The 19,149-nt window shown below is 45.0% G+C and overlaps 2 protein-coding genes across 2 annotated transcripts in view; one reads left to right on the top strand and one right to left on the bottom strand.

Annotated features, from left to right (window-relative positions):
* Positions 1-407: 407 nt before the first annotated feature.
* Positions 408-10,796, bottom strand: Pxmp2 (peroxisomal membrane protein 2). The gene is made up of 5 exons (XM_032886929.1): positions 10,482-10,796; positions 8,489-8,599; positions 6,243-6,405; positions 4,011-4,130; positions 408-718 (listed from the first exon to the last, which is right to left on the bottom strand). Exons 1-5 carry the CDS (start codon positions 10,601-10,603, stop codon positions 650-652), a joined length of 585 nt encoding a protein of 194 aa, XP_032742820.1. The 5' UTR covers positions 10,604-10,796; the 3' UTR covers positions 408-649.
* Positions 10,797-10,928: 132 nt separating this feature from the next.
* Pole (DNA polymerase epsilon, catalytic subunit) overlaps positions 10,929-19,149 on the top strand; it is a 48,494-nt gene continuing 40,273 nt past the window's right edge. The window contains exons 1-8 of the mRNA XM_032886896.1: positions 10,929-11,026; positions 14,276-14,417; positions 14,810-14,890; positions 15,549-15,593; positions 15,728-15,820; positions 16,075-16,229; positions 18,445-18,586; positions 18,874-18,954. Of these exons, the coding sequence (XP_032742787.1) occupies positions 10,965-11,026; positions 14,276-14,417; positions 14,810-14,890; positions 15,549-15,593; positions 15,728-15,820; positions 16,075-16,229; positions 18,445-18,586; positions 18,874-18,954 (801 nt within the window). The 5' untranslated portion in view covers positions 10,929-10,964. The remainder of the gene's footprint in view (positions 11,027-14,275; positions 14,418-14,809; positions 14,891-15,548; positions 15,594-15,727; positions 15,821-16,074; positions 16,230-18,444; positions 18,587-18,873; positions 18,955-19,149) is intronic.

Here is a 19,149-nt window from a genome sequence, read left to right as displayed (position 1 = left end):
CACACCCAGAGGTATGTTTCCATGGTGATTCTAACTCCTACAAGCTGATCACCAAGATTAACCAACGTGCAGCTATTATGCAGGGGAATAAGCTCCTAAAAGAGCAGTATCAACAGATGCTACGAGGGACGTGGTTCACACTCAAGACAACACAGGAATGGTGTTACTGGGATGAAAAGAAGGGGAAGAGGGGAGCTGGTGTTTAGTAGGAACAGCTCTACTTGAAAATGAAAAACACCTAGAAATGGATGCTGATGTTTGCAAAGTGCCATGATTGTACGGACTGCTGCCGAACTGTACACTTAAGTGCTAAGTGTTGATGCATTTTGGTGAAAGAATTTAAAGAGTCTGGCAATGCGTTTTTCTCCAAGCAACGGCTACTGTTCTGAGAAATCACAACCACCATGGAAGCAGCTGCATCACTGTTTATTGACCTTTACCTGTTTGCAATGACAACTAAGATTAACTCCACCGAGACTGGTGCTGTCTCTTTGAAGCACATGATTCCGACACTGACACATTCCTCCCTCTGTAATTTTAAGGCATCTTGAATCACATAATTTAGTCATGAGGTGTCCTTAATGATGGATTCTGCTCTCTCCTGCTGGTGGTTGGATCTCCCCACACCTCATCCACGGTGTATCTGACATCACTTCCCCAGAGAGGCCAGGTAGGCATACCAGAACAGAGCTGCCATGTTGGCAAAGAGCACCCGGAACTGCCAAGAGAACAATCATTACTCCCTGAGTGGGAATCCTGACCACATCTCTCCCACATTAGTCACCCAAGATGGAATTTATCCCTTCAATGGTTTGCTGTTGATATTTTACCTTCCCACTATTGAATGTCCTGAGCCTTTCTAGCAGAGGTAGGAGTATCATTTACCCTCTCCTAACAATGTTCTCTGTGACTTGACCTCAGCCTAGCCCATCACTCCAGTGCCTGCTCCAATCACCTGGACTTAACCCACCCGAAAGCACCTTCAGTCAGGTGCTATCTCTTCTAGGCCGACAATCTGCCCCTGTCTTACTAATTATGAGTCTTTGGCACTGGAGCACAAAGTAGTGCTTAGCAATACTTGATACATAACTTTCCTGTCCCTCAATCAGTCCTGTGCAACTGTCTAACTAAAACCTTAAGCCTAGCCTCACATCCCTGCTTTGAAGCAGTTTTCTAGGCTCTTCATTCCTCAACTCACCAATCCCTTTGTATCTTTCCAGGATGCCTTAGGGTTAAAGGTCTCCCGAGGACTTTTGAGTGTAGATTCCAGTACTATGAGGAAAACAGCCCCAGGCCCACAACGAAGAGGGTTTCTTATTTAACCTTATTTAAGAGGGTTTTTCTTCTTAACGCAGAAGTGTTATTTTCTTCCAAATACCTAACTTGCTTCTCTGCTCAGACCCAGAGGGGAAAGGCCAAACAGTCTTGACCATTCATATCAACTCTCTGAAATCACAAAGAAAGAGCACCCACCTGCCCATGATTCTGCACTCAACCAGGGAACCCCATTCACTCACCCTCCTAAGACGGCTCTACAGGACCCTCTTTTTAGACCTGAATGTCCACCCATTTCAGAGGCAGCCACATTTATACATAACATAGTTTTGGGGTTGGTTGCTTGGTTGGTTTGGTTTGGAGACAGGGTTTCTCTGTGAGCCCTGGCTGTCCTGGAACTCACTCTGTAAACCAGGCTGGCCTTGAAATCACAGAGGTCCACTCACCTCTGGCTCCCAGCTGCTGGGATTAAAGGTGGTGTGAATCCAGCTTTATAAGACGGGTAAACATGGTATTATTTCCTGACCTCAAGACCCCTCTATCATCCTGGAATTCCTGGTCCTCCTGCCTCTGCCTCCAGAGTGATGGATTACAGGCACCAGCATGCTCGACTTGGGTTGTGATTTGTGTGCTTCCCACGCACTCTTCAAGTCAAAGCAATCTGGCTTTAGCTCCTAATTCATCCCAATATGGCTCTTAGGAAGGTCACTGGTAAGGTTACGTCAAGCTGGGCATCTGTTAGGTTTTTTTGGGTGGGGGGGGAGGTTCTACTATTTCTGCTATGGTTGACCAGCCCTTTGTTATATCCTAAATGTTTGCTGGTTTCCTCCTACTTTATGGCAATATATGTATATGCATATAGGCATATGGATAAGTACTATAGGGTGTGGTATAAAGTGAGGCTTGTATATGGAATGATGTATATGTGGTGTGTATACATGCTAACTCACTCATTTATTCTCTCCCTCTCATCCTCCTTGTATGTATGTGTACCTAATGTGGTCTGTGTATAGAGTGTAGTTTACATGGCATATAGGTTGATGTCATTATGCAGGTGAAGGCAGGTACAGGATAGAATAAGGCCTGTTATTGAACAAGAAGGAAGGACAGACAGGAGAAATGGTTTTGAGAAGCAGAGGAGACCAGAGCAAGGCAGTGGCAGCTGAGAGATCATGGCAGCAGATGTTAAGATTCCTCTCTGCACACATTACAGGTTGTTATGATGATTCTTAAGGGATGGATGTGTACAGGATTTTGCCTTGTCTATATGGGAAAAGTATATCTTATCAATTGGATCAGAGGATATTGTGTGATGTGTTCTTTCATGTGGTGACTTAATTGAGTTCAAGAGAGTGTATAGTGGTCAGATGCACTGGGCCACCACAGAATTGGGATGTGTATGCCTGGTGTGGTGGAAACTAGCCAAGAGAGCAGTGAGTGAGGGCGCGGCAACCTGACAGGATGCAGTGTTGGAATGGCTCATGGGCATCAGGGAGCCACTGAGATAAATTGGTGCTAGTTTTGCCAGAGCCAGAACTATCAAGAGAGCACGACGGCCAGGATACATGTGGGAATCAGTTCCACCATTTTTTATTTTTACTGCAACAATGGTTTATATGTTTATAGTATATAAGCTGTATGTGTATGCACACTGGCCAAGCTCCCTCGTCTTTTACTCAATAGAAGTCTTATGTTGACCTACTCTGTTCCTCCTTCAGTGGGCCCTTAGTCTGTGAGATCCCTATAGAAAAGATGTTTAACAGAGCACAGAAGAGGATTAAGTTCCCAGAATAGACTAAGGTTGCCATCCAAGAGAGACCTGGTTAGAAGAATGGCCCTGGGTGGCAACTTGGGTGTCAATGTTCTCACCTTTTCCTTCTTCAGTGTGTATAGACATAGCGCCTTGGTTTGGAAATTGGCAGAGGTACCCAGTACCAAGTCTTGGAAGAACTGTGCTGGTTCCCTGGGCAGAATCAGACCCAGAGCCAAAGGAAGAACGACCTTGGAGAAGGAAAAGTCTGCATCTCTGATGGCCCTTCTTCCTTAGGATTTAGCAGGATCCTGCCATCCACTGTGTAGACTTACTGTGACTGTGAGTCCTTCCAGATGCAGGGAGGTCTTAGGTAAACACAGGGGATGGGCCTGGCACAAGGACAGCTAGTACACAGCAGCCTGAAGCAGTGCACAAGTGCTATAGAATTTGTAGAATTTCTGTGTAACATTGAACCAGTGAGTACTGCCCACCCTCCTGTGCTCTGCACTGTGGAACACTGAACCAATGGGTGCTGCCCACTCTCCTGGGCTCTGCACTGCTCAAAGCCAACAGCTTCACTCATCCTTCAGCAGGCAGTTTCCTCAGCATCACCTTTGTGCCCACAAGCACTGCAGTTCTCCCAGTTACCTCCAAGGGCCTTCTCTTTGACCAGCCAGTCCTTTGAAGACCCCGCTCCATGCCAAGATCTTCTCTATTTACCTACTCCACTGCACTCGACTGTTGTATCTGCCTGTTCAGCTGACACTGAAGTAGCACATATTGTTTCAGTTACCAGAAAACACTAGGCTGAAACCGCTGCTTGGGAGTCTCTGTGCAACTTTGCAGCTGTGAATCCAGAGCTCACAGACAATGATCTGGGATGTACCAGACCTCCAGATATGGGTGAGAACATGGCTTGAGAGTACAACCATTTGTTAGAAGAAAATGACAAAGGCCTTCAGTGGAGACAAGCAAACCTCACCTGCAAGGGCACATAGTTGATGTTGATGAACTGTAAGGGTGTCCACATCCTCCAGTTCATTTGCAGAGCAGGCCAGAAGCCACTCCTCATCTTGGCAACAAAGACACTGATGTTTTTTCCCTGCAGGGAAGGGAAGGGAAGCTGTGAGCAGTCCCTCCATCGATAGAAACTATAATATGGCACCCTGACCTTGACGATCAATTATAAAACCTGTATTATATTTGAAAACACATCTGCATGTGCTGCTCTGCAGCTAAAGGAGTCAACTATCCAGGTGGAAGATCTTCAGTGACACAGCTCAGCGACACACTGCCTCTCATGCTGGGTGGAATCTGTCCCATCAGCTCCTTATGGCTGTTTGATGATGACTTGTGCTGTGGTAGCCTCAGCTATCAATGCTTCCTACATTAACTTTCAAAGATGATGACTTTCCAGTCAAAACTTATCAGTTTTTAAGAGACAACCCCCGCATAAATGTTATCTAGAAGAATAAATGTATTAAGAGTGACCATGCTGAAAATGGATAGAAGCACCTGCCTTGCCAAGGTTTTTTTTTTTTTTTTTTAAGATTTATTCATTTATTCTATATAAGTACACTGTAGCTGTCTTCAGATACACCAGAAGAGGGCATCGGATCTCTTTACAGATGGTTGTGAGCCACCATGTGGTTGCTGGGATTTGAACTCAGGGCCTCTGGAAGAGCAGTCGGGGCTCTTAACCTCTGAGCCATCTCTCTGGCCCAGGACTATTATCCTTAATCTATCCAAATATACAAGTCCCTCTAAAAAAAAAAAAAAAAAAGCACAGTGGTGCACATCTGTAATCTCAATACTTGGGAGGTAGAGGCAGGAGGACTGGGAGTGTAAGGCCAGCCTGTGTTACATGAAACCTATCTCAAAGAATACCCTTCCACAAAAGGAGAAAAAGTGAAAACCACTAATATAAAAGAAGCAAAGTTCACAGAATACACAGCATTTGGCATATAAAAATGTCTGCCCTTACAAATGAGGTATAAAAAATAAACAGACAAGCAAGAGAAGGCACATTCACCTGATAGTTATAAACTCTTTGTGAAGGATTTCGCAACATCTCAGGCAACCTTAAGATATCTACAGCACAGGTCTCTTTGGTAAAGCCTTTCTCGGAATCATGTGTTAGTTTACTTTTTATATTTTTATTTATTTAGGTTTTAGAGACAGGATCTCACCTGGTACTCCAGGATGACCTTGAACTTGTGGTAATCTTCCTTTCTCAGCCTCCTGAGTATGGCAATTACAGGCACAAGCCACCAAGCTTGGCTTAGAACCTTATTAGTATATATACAGGTTAAAAAAAACTATACTAAAAGTTATGAAAATATTTGGAAGCCAGTCTATGACAGAGTAGCATATAGGCCTCCTGGACAGCAGAAGTGGTACTGAGACCTAAGGGCAACAGCCACCACATGAGGCTCATAACCTCGACTAGGGACAGACAGGCTCCGTTAACACTCCTGTGCTCGCGCTCACATGGAAAACATGAAAACGGAAAGTTGAGGACTAGCAAGATGGTGCAGCAGGTAATGGTATTTGCTGTACAGCCTGATGGCCTGAGTTCAATCCCTGGGACCCACGTAGTGGAACTCCTACAGGCTATCCTCTGGTCTCTACATACATCCTGTAGTACATGCATGCAGAAACACAAACACACGGAGAAAACAGGGAACACCGTTTGCTGAACTTGACAGCATTATTATACACAACAACTCATAGAAGCTTTGACTCTGTGCGTAAGACCCAAGCAAGACCACGCCAGGAAACCCCAGTATGGATAGGAAGAGGTTCGTAAAGTCCTCCCCCAGCCGAGGAGCTACTGTAAATTAATAGCTTCTCAGAAAGAGTTTTTTTTTTTTTTTTTTTTAGGTATGCAACCCCTGAGAGACCTATACCCAACACATACATGCAGCACTAAGTGAACTCAGCAGGTTTTAAGAAGAGAACACACGAAAGTGAGGAAGGAAAAGTAGAGTGAGGATGGGGGTGGACACATTAGAGGCATGCACAAGATTCTCAAAAAAAATTGTAAAAAGAGAAAAAAGGAAGGAAGGGGGAGGGAAGAAGGGAGGGAGGGGAAAGGGAAGAGGAGGGAAGAAAAGAGAAAGCTGAGCGTTCAGAGCCTGGGGCCCACCCCAGGAAGCAGGGTACCTATCCACCTTTAACTGGAGACACAGCAGATGCCAAGACAAACACCCACCTCCAGCAAGTTCATGACGAAGAAGAACAGCAGCAGAAAGGTTGGGGCAAAGAACAGGCGATCCAGCAGGAGCCTCTTGACTCTGGCCCAGGGAACCTCAGGAGGGACCCAGTACTCCATGAAGAGGTAGAGGTAGTGACTCAGGGGACCTGTGACAAACAACCTGGACGCCACAGGGGTGTGAGCTGCACTGTGGTTCTTTCTACAGTTCTGTCTCTGGTCCCAAGATTCACCTCAGATCCTAAGTCCTCTTTTCTTCCTAAAGTACTTATTGGCCATGCAAATTTATAAAGACATTCTAGAAAAAAAAAAAAAAACAAACTTCCTTTCAGCCAGTTTCAGGCAGTCTTTTTGCCCACAAAGACTGAAGTTACTTCTGCCAGTTCTTCCATTTGGTGAGCTGGGACAGCCACAATGATGGCCCTGGCTGAGGTCTATGCCCATCTGACTCCTCTGTGTTCCAGGCAATTATGCTGTCTGTCCTCGTCTGTGCCCTTATGCCTTAACAGGCTCTGAGAAACAAATAGACACAGGTCAGCTCCCAGAGATTTTCAAACTTTTGGTGGAAACTGGCAAGAGAAAACCTGGTACTACCCTCTGCCTTCTCTAAAGTGCAGATTTCTAGTCCACACTTGGCTCACCTGGGAATGAGCCAAGTCCAGCTAAACTGAGTTTCACAAAGCACAGTAATACAGGGAAGGGCAGGAACCGTCAATTCCAACAACCGAAATCTGTTAACAAGGCTTTCAGCTGGACTTTCTTGCATCACTGTGGGCCACTAAAGTCTTTGGGAGGCCAAGACCATGTGAGAGGGGTAAAGGTTACTTGTTAAAGTATGGGGGGGGGTGGTGTCGCTTCATAAACATTTTAATAAATGGTGTGGAATTATTATTCTTGGGAGCTTTTTGTGGGTATCAAAAATCTCAGTTGGTAGAGTAATTCCCAAGTATGCAAAACAAATAAACAAATAAAAAACCCTGGGTTTGATTCCCAGCACTGCAAAACAACAAACAAAAACCAAAAAACAGATAAGGCAGCGCACATCTATAATCCTAGCACGCAGGAGGCAAGGGGATCATCAGAGTTCACAGGATATATGAGAGAGTTCAGTCTCTTTTATTTACACACATGGGGGGGGGTCTTTCTGATTATTTATTTACTTACTTATTTACTTATTTATTTTGGCTCAAGACAGGTGTAGCTGACCTGAAACTCACCATTTAGACGAGGTTGGCTTCCCAAGTACTAATACTAGCACACCCAACTAAATGATGAAGATAGGTGAGATCAGTGACAACGTATATGAAGCCACAGGTTTAAATCTAACACCACACACCCACACAAAGTTTGCTTCTTTGTTTTGGACACAGGGTTTACCTGTGTAGTCCTGGCTGTCCCAGAACTCCCTCTGTAGACCTGTCTGGTCTCAAACTCAGAGATTGGTCTGCTTCCACCCTCCAAGTGCTGGGATTAAACGTGAGTTCCATCACCATCCAGCTTTCTTTCTTTTTTTTCTTCTCTTTCTTTCTTTCTTTTTTTAAATCACTCCAATTGGAAAGACTTCAAATCATCCAGCCACTTCATTAGTGGTGGTCAAAGAACTCAAGGAGGATTTTGTTTTAAAGGCAGATCTCTGTACATAGCACAAGCTGGCCAGAAACTTGTGGCAATACTACTGTCTCTGCCTCTGCCTGCAAAGGGCTAAGCTAAAAGTCTCTGTCATCATATCTGGCCTCTGATATTTCTTTTTTGTTGTTTTGTTTGAGACAGGGCCTTACTATGTAGAACAGACTAGCCTCAAACTCACAGAGATCCACCTGCCTCTGCCTCCTGAATGCTGGAATTAAAGATATGCACCACCATACATACCTGCTCTCTGATGCTGCTTAAAGAATTATTTTTTTTCCTTTTCCTTTTTTAATTTTAATTTTTGTTTTCTATTTCTTGTGCATGGATATTTTGCTTACAGGTATATTCGTGCACCAAGTATGTGTCTGGTGCCTTATGAGGTCAGAAGAGGTCATCAGATCTCCTGGAACTGGAGGTTACAGATGTTTGTGAACTGCTACATGGGAGCTGGGAATCAAACCTGGGACGGCTATAAGAGCAGTTAGCGCTCCTAGCTGAGCCATCTCTCCAGCCCCAGAACTAGGTTTTTAAAACAAAGTATCCCAAAGGCTTAATGCTGACAGGCAGCTCTGCTGTGCTCAGTCTGCAGAGATGAGGCAGCTCTCTGTGGTACTTACCCATAAACTAAATATCTGAGAAGCCCACTGACTTCTAGACTTCGAGAGTCTTTTTTCTGCTTCTTCTCAATCATCTGGGCCAGAAGGTTTCCAAGGGCTGACAAAATGCCACTGTAGAGGAAGAGGCAATCAGAAAATGAGCAACGGACACAAGGGTCTGCCTCTCCTGCATAGCCATAGCAGGGCTGCTGTAAGATCCTGCTGTGTAGATCATGGGATACTGGAGTCCTTGTTGAAGTAACTTGCTTAGACAAAGACGGAGACTCTAAGACCTAAAGCCAAACCACAGATGAGCACAGTGAGACTTCCACCTGCTGGGCTGCGTGCCTTCCAACATCCCCACAGCTGCTCCACGGAAGGCATGGGTGTAAAAGGCAATGGGGGGATCCTCATGAGGACATTTCTGTAGTTGACCATGGTCTGTGGGCTGTATTCAAGCTGGAAACTCTATGTTATGCTGTAGTTTTTTTTAAATAAACATTTGAAATGGGGCAGAATTCACCAGGGATTTTTTTCTTTCTTTTTCTTTTCTTCTCTCTTTCTCTCTTTGAAAACAAAAAGAAAGCAACAACAACAAAAAACCCAACAACAAAACACTTCTATAATAGTTGTATGTAAATTTACACTCCTGAAGTGAAATTCTCAATAAGAAGACAGGACCAGTTGCTTCTTTAAAAGGATGGGTCTTGTCTTAGTTTCTTTTATGTTGGTGTGATTAAAAAAAAAAAAAGCTAGCACACTTTTTCCACTTACAGTCAAGGACACCAACCAGGAATGGGGCCATTCCTAGTGATCTTCCCAGGTCAATTAAGTTAATCAAGATAATCCCCTCATCAAGTTGACAATTAGCATTAACCACCACAGGTCTATAAGCTGTCTTCTTTTTTTTTTTTTTTTTTTTTTTTTCCAGAGCTGGGGACCGAACCCAGGGCCTTGTGCTTGCTAGACAAGCGCTCTACCACTGAGCTAAATCCCCAACCCCAAGCTGTCTTCTAAAAACTATAAAATCCAAAACTTTTAGTGTGGATCATAAGGACCCTTTTGACTTGACCCCTAGTTACTTCTTCCTTCCATTTACATTTTCTCCCCCTGAGTCCTTCTCTTCAACCTTCCAACATGCCCTGTATTCTTCTCTCAGAACTTTTGCACTTACTGTGCCCTGTGAACAACTGCTTCTCTTCTCTGTGCTTCTGATCAATGTCAACAACACAGGAGAAATTTCCCTAACTGCTCTAAGTTATACATTTATCTGCCTTTTGCTGGGGTAGGGTGTGGGGGTGGGAGAGTGGTCTAGTTCCTTCTCGGCTCCAAGACAGAAAAAGCATATGCGCCTGTTTTGATCACAGCTATGTGCCCGGAACACGGGAAACACTCTGTACACACTTGTGAAAGGTTAAGTTAGTAGAGAACAAACCTAGAAAATTCTGTTAATAAAAATTAACAGAAACAGGGTGATATCTCGTTAGGAAATCGAAAGATGTAGATCAAAGGGCAGAGTTCACCAGCAACAGTGCATTTGGTGGCTCAGGGTTGGAATGTGTCCCTGACTCGCGGGTCTTCACAACATTCAGACTGCAAAGGCTAGCGCTTGGGACCCAGTACACAAACTGGCATTTAGTGGCTAAGCAGAACGGGGCGCACCTTAATGCAGAACTCTGCCTTTGGTACCCACATTCCTCCATAGCAGTGGTTCTCAACCTTCCTATGTTCTTCATGGTGTGGTGACCCCCAACCATAAGACTGCTTCCATTGCTACTTCTAAACTGCAGCGCTGCTGCTGTTACGAAACTTAACGTAAATACCTTCTATACAGGAGACCTGATCTGAGACCCTAGTGGAAAGGCCGACCAACCTTCAAGGCTGAGAACTGCTGCTCCACCCCCAGGATTGGAGCTGCTTTGTCCGCCGGCCCCCTCCCTCTCACCCTCCTCTGCACGAGCGTCTCCCCTGTTGACAGCCCTCCTTTCCACTCCTCTTCCCAGTGTGCGCCCACCTGCTGACAGCTTTGGTGACCACGGGATAGAACTTTAGAAACAGCAAGTATTGGGCGAGCGCTCGCTTGGGAAGCGACCCGAGCTCGGATTCCACCCTCAGCCTTGACGCGGCAGGTGCCATCGCGATCCCGGCTCTGAGTCGTCCCGGGCGCCCACCCAACAGCTAGGCGGCCGGGCGCCCGGCCCGGGACCTGGGGCACAGGGCGGGGACGGCCTGACATTTCCTGCCCTACCTCGGTCCTCAGCGGACCCAGCCGTCCCGCCACCCGCGCAGCCAGCCTGCACACTCTTTTCCCTCAGTCCCTGCGACCCAGCCTCCCGGCTCCGCGGACGATTGGAGAGCCGAGGGGCGCGGCGGGGCGGGCCCCGGACACGTCCGTCTGAGGCCGCGCCTTCTCATTGGCCGGAGCTGTAGTCTCGCGAGAGCACATGAGAGCGCGCCAAATTTTCCCGGGAGCTGGAGGGAGCTCAGGAACGCTGCGATGGTGCTGAGGAACAGTGGACGGAGGCATCCCGAGCCGGGCGCGGACAGCGAAGGCAGCCGGTGAGAGCCGGTGTCCTACTGCGAAGGCGCTGGCGGCAGCCGCGGCCGGAGCAAACCTGGGCGGGCGCCGTGTCCGGGGGAGCGGCGGGCCCGACGCGCGACGCGGTGGACAGGGCGGGCTCCAGTCTTCCCGTGTGTTTCTGTAGTTTTATTGAGATGCTAACTCACTCCGTGGCTCAGGCTGCTTCTCTAGAAATATTTGTGCCTGTTGTGTGTCTGTTCTCATCAAACGAGGAGGTAACAGGAAAACCAAAGAAAGACTCTGTCTTGTCCGTCTCGGCGAAGTAAAACAGTTTATTGAGATTAAAGAAGCATCAGTTACTCGTGGGCACCAAAAGCCGCAAGCCTTTTATGCATCGGCAAGAGATACTAGAGTATGGTGACAAACGAGATGTGGATAGCGTATACTGAGATTGGTGACACTGCCTAGTGGCAGAAACAGTTGGGTGAGCCATAAGACTATGTGTCAGAGTGCGAGCCCTGAGTGGGAAACCTGTTCAGAGCTGAGTAGTGACAGTGTTTTCCGATGATATGTGAAGCCCTGGGTTTGTTGTACAACAGCTGCATAACAGCAGTGGTAGTTGACCTGGATCAGTAAGTAGTTCTTCAATGACAGGTTCCTGAGAGTGAGGGCCAGGGGGATGAGATCCTGAAGATAAGAACGTTCAGGATCAGGAGGTGTCACACAGGCTGATGGCTCACACAAGCAAGTTTTTTAAGAAGTAGAGCATCTCTTTTTAGTGTGCATGAGTATTAGGATGTGAAGACTCAGTATCACCTATGTGCCTGGTGCCCGTGGAGGCCAGAAAAAGGCATCAGATCTCCCGGTACTTTTAATTACAGATGATTGTGAGCCACTGTGTAAGTGCTGGGCATCAAACCTGGGTCCACTGCAAGGTCTTAACCACTGAGCCATTTCTTCAAGCCCAAAAGTACAATGTCTTACATAGAAGATGGGGGTGGGGGGGCGCACACAGTGTCATAAACAGAGCACATAGCAGCCTTGGGACTGTGACCCATAGTCCCTTAGGATGAGAAGACTTGATTTCTCAGGACCTGGATCCACAGCTCCCTCAAGGCCCAGGTCTCAGGCTATTACCTGCCCCACGAAGCTCATTCCTGATTTAGAAAAGGAGCTGTGTTCCGTTTCATACATTGGAGCCTCAGTCTAACCCTCCAACAGTGATGATAGTTACTGTGCTGTCTTCATGTCCATAATGCCATGAAAAGCCACGAGGTGGGCAGTACTCGTACTGTTACGTTCATGCTAGACTTCAGTTTAGAGGTGAGAGGTGGATGGGAAGTATTTTATCTATACTCATGACTGCATGATGTGTGTGTGTGTGTGTGTGTGTATATATATATATATATATATATATATATATATAAAATGTGTTATATATTAGATTTTATGCATTGTATTACTACATATTATTGTGGCACGGTATATTGGATATATAATACATACTTTCTGTATTACATATGTATATGTAGCTAGAAGTGGAATAAAGAGCCTCTCATACTCTACCACTAAGACATATCATCAGCTAAGGACATGCCCTTAGTCATCCAACTTTGCCGCGTACTTGAGCAGATGAAAGCTGTTGTTGCAGTAAATAAATAAACAATAGCTTTTGGAAGGCTTTTATTTGTTTTTAAGAATTTGGTTAATATTCACACACATACCCTACTCCTCTGAATTCTTCCCAGATAAACACTTCTCCAACTTTGAGACCTTGTTCTTTTTTTTTTTTTTTTTTTTTTGGGAGCTGGGGACCCGAACCCAGGGCCTTGCATTTGCTAGGCAAGCGTTCTACCACTGAGCTAAATCCCCAACCCCGAGACCTTGTTCTTTTTAAAATAACCCAATTTGTACTGCCTGTGTGCTCTTAGATCTGAGGACAAGTAATAGCGTTTAGCGTATGCTTATTCTCTGTGTGTGTGTGTGTGTTTTTTTTTAAAGATTTATTTATTCATTTTGCATGAGTACACTGTAGCTGCCTTTAGACACACCAGAAGAGGGCATCGGATCCCATTACAGATGGTTGTGAGCCACCATGTGGTTGCTGGGATTTGAACTCAGGACCTCTGGAAGAGCAGTTGGTGCTCTTAACCACTGAGCCATCTCTCCAGCCCTCCCTGTGTGTTTTGTGTGGATTAGCTCACTTAATTGTTGAAAGAGTCCCATGAGGTCAGCGTGTGTCCTTGAAGCTGCAGGTAGAGGTAGAGAGTGAGCTTTAGGTATGACTGCCTCCGTATTCACTGAATGAGGAAATGGGTGGTCCTCTTCATGGGTGTTGTCATGAAAATGAACTGAGAATGCATGCTCAGAGCGATTTGACACTGCCTGAGGTAATACGTAAGCAGGTGTCTGGTACTTTCATCATGTATTTGGATTTTTACACTATGGCTGAATAAAAAGTAAGGTAGACAGCTTAGAGCAACCCATGTTAGGAGGAGATGGTGTCTGGGTAAATAGTTTTCTAGTCTACTTTACCAACTTACTCACTGGAATGATATTTAAAGGCCAGGGAGTTTTGTGCTCCAAAAATAGTAATATCTCAAAAGTCGCACTTCATTCAGCCCTGGTTTTGAAAGAGATCTGGATGCAGACTAAAGCTCTTTTTCTCTAGCAAAGTTAAAAACAGTTTCTGATTTTAATTTGAAGTAAATCCAAGCAGGATGTGGCATTGCACACCTGTAGTTCCACCACTATGGAGGCAAGGAAAGACTATCTCAAAAAGAAGCAAGTAGGACTGGGCGTGGTCGTTCCCCTCCAAACCCACTACTTGGGGAGTAAGTTTTCATTTCTCTGGGCATAAAGCTCAGCACTGCCATATTGCTCTTTGTGTGGTTTTAGTATCACAGGAAGCAGCAGCACCCTGGTGTGACTGGTGTTTTGTTAGTGTTCTGGTGGTAAAGTCAACAGGTTGAGGTGGGGGTTGACTTTGTTGTATTTTTCCTAGACATGCTGTTTGTTTGTTTGTTTCATTGAGCCTTCTACCGGCCTTGATGTTTTTCTAGGAATGTATATGCTATGCCATATCAGAAATACATAGTCACCAAATGTCGTGGCACACTCCTTTGATCCCTTGGGAAACAGGCAGGTGGCTTACTGTGAGTTGGAGGCCAGCCTTGTCTACATTGAGACACTGTCTCAAAAAAGACAAAACTACACAAAATAAAATAAAAACATAGATGAAAGTTAGGGGTCTGAGTGGTGACGCCTGGTTCTCTTCTTTTACTCAGGGATGATGGTCCCTCCTCTTCAGTCTCAGCACTCAAGCGTCTGGAACGGAGCCAGTGGACGGATAAGATGGACTTACGGTTTGGCTTTGAAAGGTTGAAAGAGCCTGGAGAAAGGACTGGCTGGCTTATCAACATGCACCCTGTATGTCCCTTAACACTGCCCATCCTTTGCTTCTGGGGGATGGCTGCACCTCTTCTTGTAAATGTCAACCTTGTCTAGTGGATGAGTGATAGAGGAGAGGAAGGCATGTCTGAAAGACCTGGTCATTGGAGGTGCTTTTCCACAAAATGGAATCTGTTAGCTCTCAGCAGAACGCTTTCAAGAATTATCAGAGAAAATTCAGAAGACTCCCCACTGAGGGACCATAATGCAGTTCTTACGAAGGAGGCTGGTGGTATTTGTATAGGGGTGCAGAGAAGGGCTAGGTGTGAGGATTTCATCTTTAGAGTACTCAGTTTCTCAGAAAGTAGCCTGGAAAGAGCTCTTAGGCTTCACAGAGGTTAACATGCTCGTGTTCCATGGTTCTCTCATAGACAGAGATTTTAGATGAAGACAAACGCTTAGTCAGTGCAGTGGATTACTACTTCATTCAAGATGATGGAAGCAGATTTAAGGTAAGCCCTTGACTCCAAAAATCTAAAAACCTATCTGTGTTAAATAAGTTGTCTAAAATAAGGGGTATTCATTTATTCTGTCAGGGGGGAGGGGGGATGGGAGGCTGTAGTGAGTGTGCAGGTACTTGCAGCTCATTGTGAGCTTCATCAGTCACATCTAAGATATCCTGAGGGAAGGTAGCTCAAGAGCTTGAACAGTATTGCTTCTGGGGTTCTTGCCCCTGAGAGATATGCAGGTCCAAATTTCATGTATGCAGTATCCTTTGGCAGGGTTGGGGGGGGGGGATAGTCTCTGTAGCCCTAGCTGACCTGGAACTCATTCTGTAGAATAGGCTGGCCTCAAACTCACAGACATTTCCCGCCTCTGCCTCCTGAGTGCTGAGATATAAAGGCATGTGTGTGCCCTCACCACCGGGCTCATGCGTCCCTCTTCTGTTGTCTGTGGGCATCAGGCATGTACTTGGTATATAGACACACATGTAAACAAAACACCTATACACATAAAATAAAAATTAGTAAATCAATCTTAAAAGAAAAAAAGCTGTCAAGGTCCAAGGTGCCTTGCATCCAGGTTGCTCATCAGTTGCCACTCTGAAATCTTTTTCCCCTATCTCTCCCTTTTTCCTTTTTTCTTACACCCTTTTAATGGTTTTTATAGGTGGCCTTGCCCTACAAGCCATATTTCTACATTGCAGCTAGAAAGGTAAGTCTGTGCTTGGTAGAAATTGGTCAAATGATCTGTTCCTTGTTCTACTGGGCGGGTTTCAGAACTGATATAGGTAAATAAGGAGATTGATCTTACTAATGGAAAATACATGAATTCTGATCCCAATTTAGGGTTGTGATCGAGAAGTTTCATCTTTTCTATCCAAGAAGTTTCAGGGTAAAATTGCAAAGTTAGAGAATGTGCCCAAAGAAGACCTGGACTTGGTAAGTATCCCCAGACCTCCCAGGAGCAGGTGAGACGGACAGTGTTGGATGAGGTAGAAGGTCAGGTCGTTTACTGGGTTGTGGGGCAGCCTGGAGGATGAGGGATGGTAGTTGTTCCCAAAGCCATCTTTAAGGAACTCGGTGGTGTTACACACAGGCAAAAGTAAGCTAGGTACTTTGACTTGACGTGTTTACCTCGCAGGCTTACCCTCCTGTTTCTCATCAACCCATCAGCTTGTCCTTTTACTTTATAGCCAAACCACTTAGTGGGCTTGAAGCGGAGTTACATCAAGCTGTCCTTCCACACTGTGGAGGACCTTGTCAAAGTGAGAAAGGAGATCTCTCCTGCGGTGAAGAAGAACCGAGAGCAGGACCATGCTAGTGACGAGTATACAACAATGCTCTCCAGGTAACTTTCCTTCTCAAGAGCAAAGTGCCAGTTACTCCAGAATAACAAGCTAATGGAGGCAGGAGCTCTTCAGAGCGACTCCCCTGATGTTTGGCCATGTTAGATATCTTTCTATTAAATTAACGCTGTCTTCCCAAGATTGTGTTCTGTTTTGTGCTTGAACTCCTCTTACATAGGAGAGAGGCTTGTGGCTTTAAAATTGAGTTGCTATAACAATGAGAATATTTTAGAGTGCTGCCTCCACCACTTTAACACGGTCTACAAATGTTATCAAGTGTTTTGTTTTATAGATATCTTCTCCAGAGAATCTGGAGTGTACAGAGAAGTTTAAGTGCAGAACACCAAGTACTATTATTAAATATTTAGGCACATTAATAACAGAAAAGCAAGATAAAAATGAAACATGATTTCAGAAACAGTGATCACAGTGTTTTGATAAAGAATTAATTTTAGAACCAGCTATAGTAGCACACACCTTTGATCCCAGCCCTTGGGAGACAGGCAGACAGATCTCTGAATTTGAAGCCAGCAGGACTATGCAGAGAGACCCTGTTTCAAAAAGAAAGCAAGGAGGGGGGCAGGTTTTGAATCTCCAGAACACACATAAAGCTAATGTATATATAGTCCCAGTGTTTCTATGGTGAGATCAGAGGCAGAGGAAAGAAAACTCCTAAAGTTCACAAGCCATCTAGCTTGGTGTGTGCAGCAACAAAACAACAGCAAAGAGACCTCATCTCAACAAGAAGCAAGGCAAGGACCAGCACCCAGTGTTGGCCTCTTACCTTCCACATGTGCACTGTGCCATACACACACACACTAAAAAGTACATCAAGGACTGGAGAGATGGCTCAGTGGTTAGGAGCACTGACTGCTCTCCCTGAGGTCCTGAGTTCAATTCCCAGCAACCACATGGTGGCTCACAACCATCTGAAGTGAGGTCTGATGCCCTCTTCTGGTGTGTCTGAAGACATCGACAGTGTACTCACATACATGAAATAAATAAATCTTTAAAAAAAAAAAAGTACATCAAAATCGATCTGAGACTTAGGATACTTCCTCAGTCTGCACGCCCCACTCCAGTCATCTCTACTCTTCAGAATATTTTAAGATGCAATTAGTAACTGAACCATAGGGACCTGCAAGCCATCTGATAGGTGCTACTTTTTCTCTCTTTTAATTTAGATTAATTTATCTTATTTTATAGGCGTGAATGTGTTGCCTGTGTGTATGTGCTTTTGTGTGCATGCTTGGCCCCACAGAAGGGGTTAAGTCCTCAGAAGTAGTTACAGATGGGTATGAGTTGCCAGGTCTCCTGCAAGAGTCACCTCCCCACGCTCTTTTTTTCTCTTACAAAGCATTTGATTTTAAACTTAGAGTGATAGAGTATATTGTCTAATTTTAATTTAAGTTTTGTGTGTGTGTGTGTGTTGTGTGTGTGTGTGTGTGTTGTGTGTGTGTGTGTTTTGTGTGTGTGAATGAGGATTGAACATAGAGCCTTATGCATGCCACAGAGCTTTTCCCTCTGTCCCTTTTTTCCCCTTATTGGTTGTCTCCTTGGTTCAGTGGTTCATTGGTTGGTTGGAGTCAGGGTCTCACACTATAGTTTAGTTTAGCTTGGAGCACACTATGTAAGCCAGGCCGGCCTTATGTTTAAACCGGGTGTCCTGCCTTTGCTTCCCAGTTATTAGGATATTGAGTGGCTATTCCAGTGTAAGGTTTTCTACTTGAATATAGACTTTTATAGAGGTAGTTGACATTACCTAGTCACTTCATTGTACACTAAGCTGGATGCTTTATGATATCTTATTCTTACTTCACTCCTAAAGGATAATCTAGTTACCATCATCTTTATTTTAATAAAGAAAGGGATGTTCATTTGTTAACTGCAGCTCTCCACAGTCTCTGTGGTGCCAACTCGACTCTTCACGCTCGCTGGAGCAGCCTGCTGGTAGAGCCAATGCACTGGGATTAGCCACACTGGAGCCCTCCTGACTACTGTGCACAGCCTAACTTACATCATGTAGAATGCACACCTCTCCAGTATACCTTGATTTTCCTTTCTCTGTGGCCTGCTGCTTGTGTTGGGTGATGATCCAAGGCCATTTCTTAAGAGATTACCCTGGTCCTCACAGCCTCCTCAGCTGCCTTTGTCTTTACTCCTGCAGTTCCTCGTAGATCATAACTGAGTTAGTGGCTTCCTGTGCTTATTTGCCAGTATTCTGCAAGGAGGCAGTCTAATTACTGATGAGGAGGAAACCTCTAAGAAGATAGCTGACCAATTGGACAACATAGTGGACATGCGGGAGTATGATGTTCCCTACCACATTCGCCTCTCCATTGACCTCAGAATCCATGTGGTAAGGGGAAGGTTGCTTGAGTTAAGTTCCTAAGAGCCAAGGGGAGCTATGGATAAATCTGCATAAAAATTGATTTTACTGGAGCCAGCAAGATGAACTGGTGGATTAAGGCTGCCAAGTGTAATGACCTGAGTTTGATCCCCAGGACCTACACGGTGTACACAAACACACACACACACACACACACACCCCACTCACTAAGTAAATAATTAAAACATTTTTGTTAGAGAGATAGACGTTTCTGGATAGAGAACTTTTTAGTTAATGTGTGCTTCCTTATTCCTTAGGCCCACTGGTACAATGTTAGATTTCGAGGAAATGCTTTTCCTGTGGAAATTGTCCGACGAGATGATCTCGTTGAACGACCTGTAAGTTTTTACATTTCTTCAGTTTTAAAATCTATTTCTTCTTTAAATACTTTCTGAAAATAATTAGGGAGGTTTTTCTCCCCTGGTCTCCAACCTAAAAACATATTTTTGCACTTGTGTGTTAGCCTCAAACATTAGTATTTGAGTTAAGCTGGATTTGAACCCTTGAGCTTTCGTTTAGGTAGTTGATAACCC

The sequence above is a fragment of the Rattus rattus genome, chromosome 16, assembly GCF_011064425.1.
Source record: "Rattus rattus isolate New Zealand chromosome 16, Rrattus_CSIRO_v1, whole genome shotgun sequence".
Lineage (NCBI taxonomy): Eukaryota > Metazoa > Chordata > Mammalia > Rodentia > Muridae > Rattus > Rattus rattus.
The sequence above is the reverse complement of the archived record's forward strand: the minus strand, read 5'-3'. Positions and strand labels throughout refer to the sequence as shown.

Excerpts from the sequence above, each read along its gene's own strand:
- Pxmp2 (XM_032886929.1), bottom strand. The coding sequence starts at position 10,603 with ATGGCACCTGCCGCGTCAAGGCTGAGGGTGGAATCCGAGCTCGGGTCG. Across the intron at positions 6,406-8,488 it reads CTCAGATATTTAGTTTATGG|GTTGTTTGTCACAGGTCCCC; the intron begins GTAAGTACCACA and ends TGTGGCGTCCAG. Across the intron at positions 719-4,010 it reads TCAACTATGTGCCCTTGCAG|TTCCGGGTGCTCTTTGCCAA; the intron begins GTGAGGTTTGCT and ends TTCTCTTGGCAG.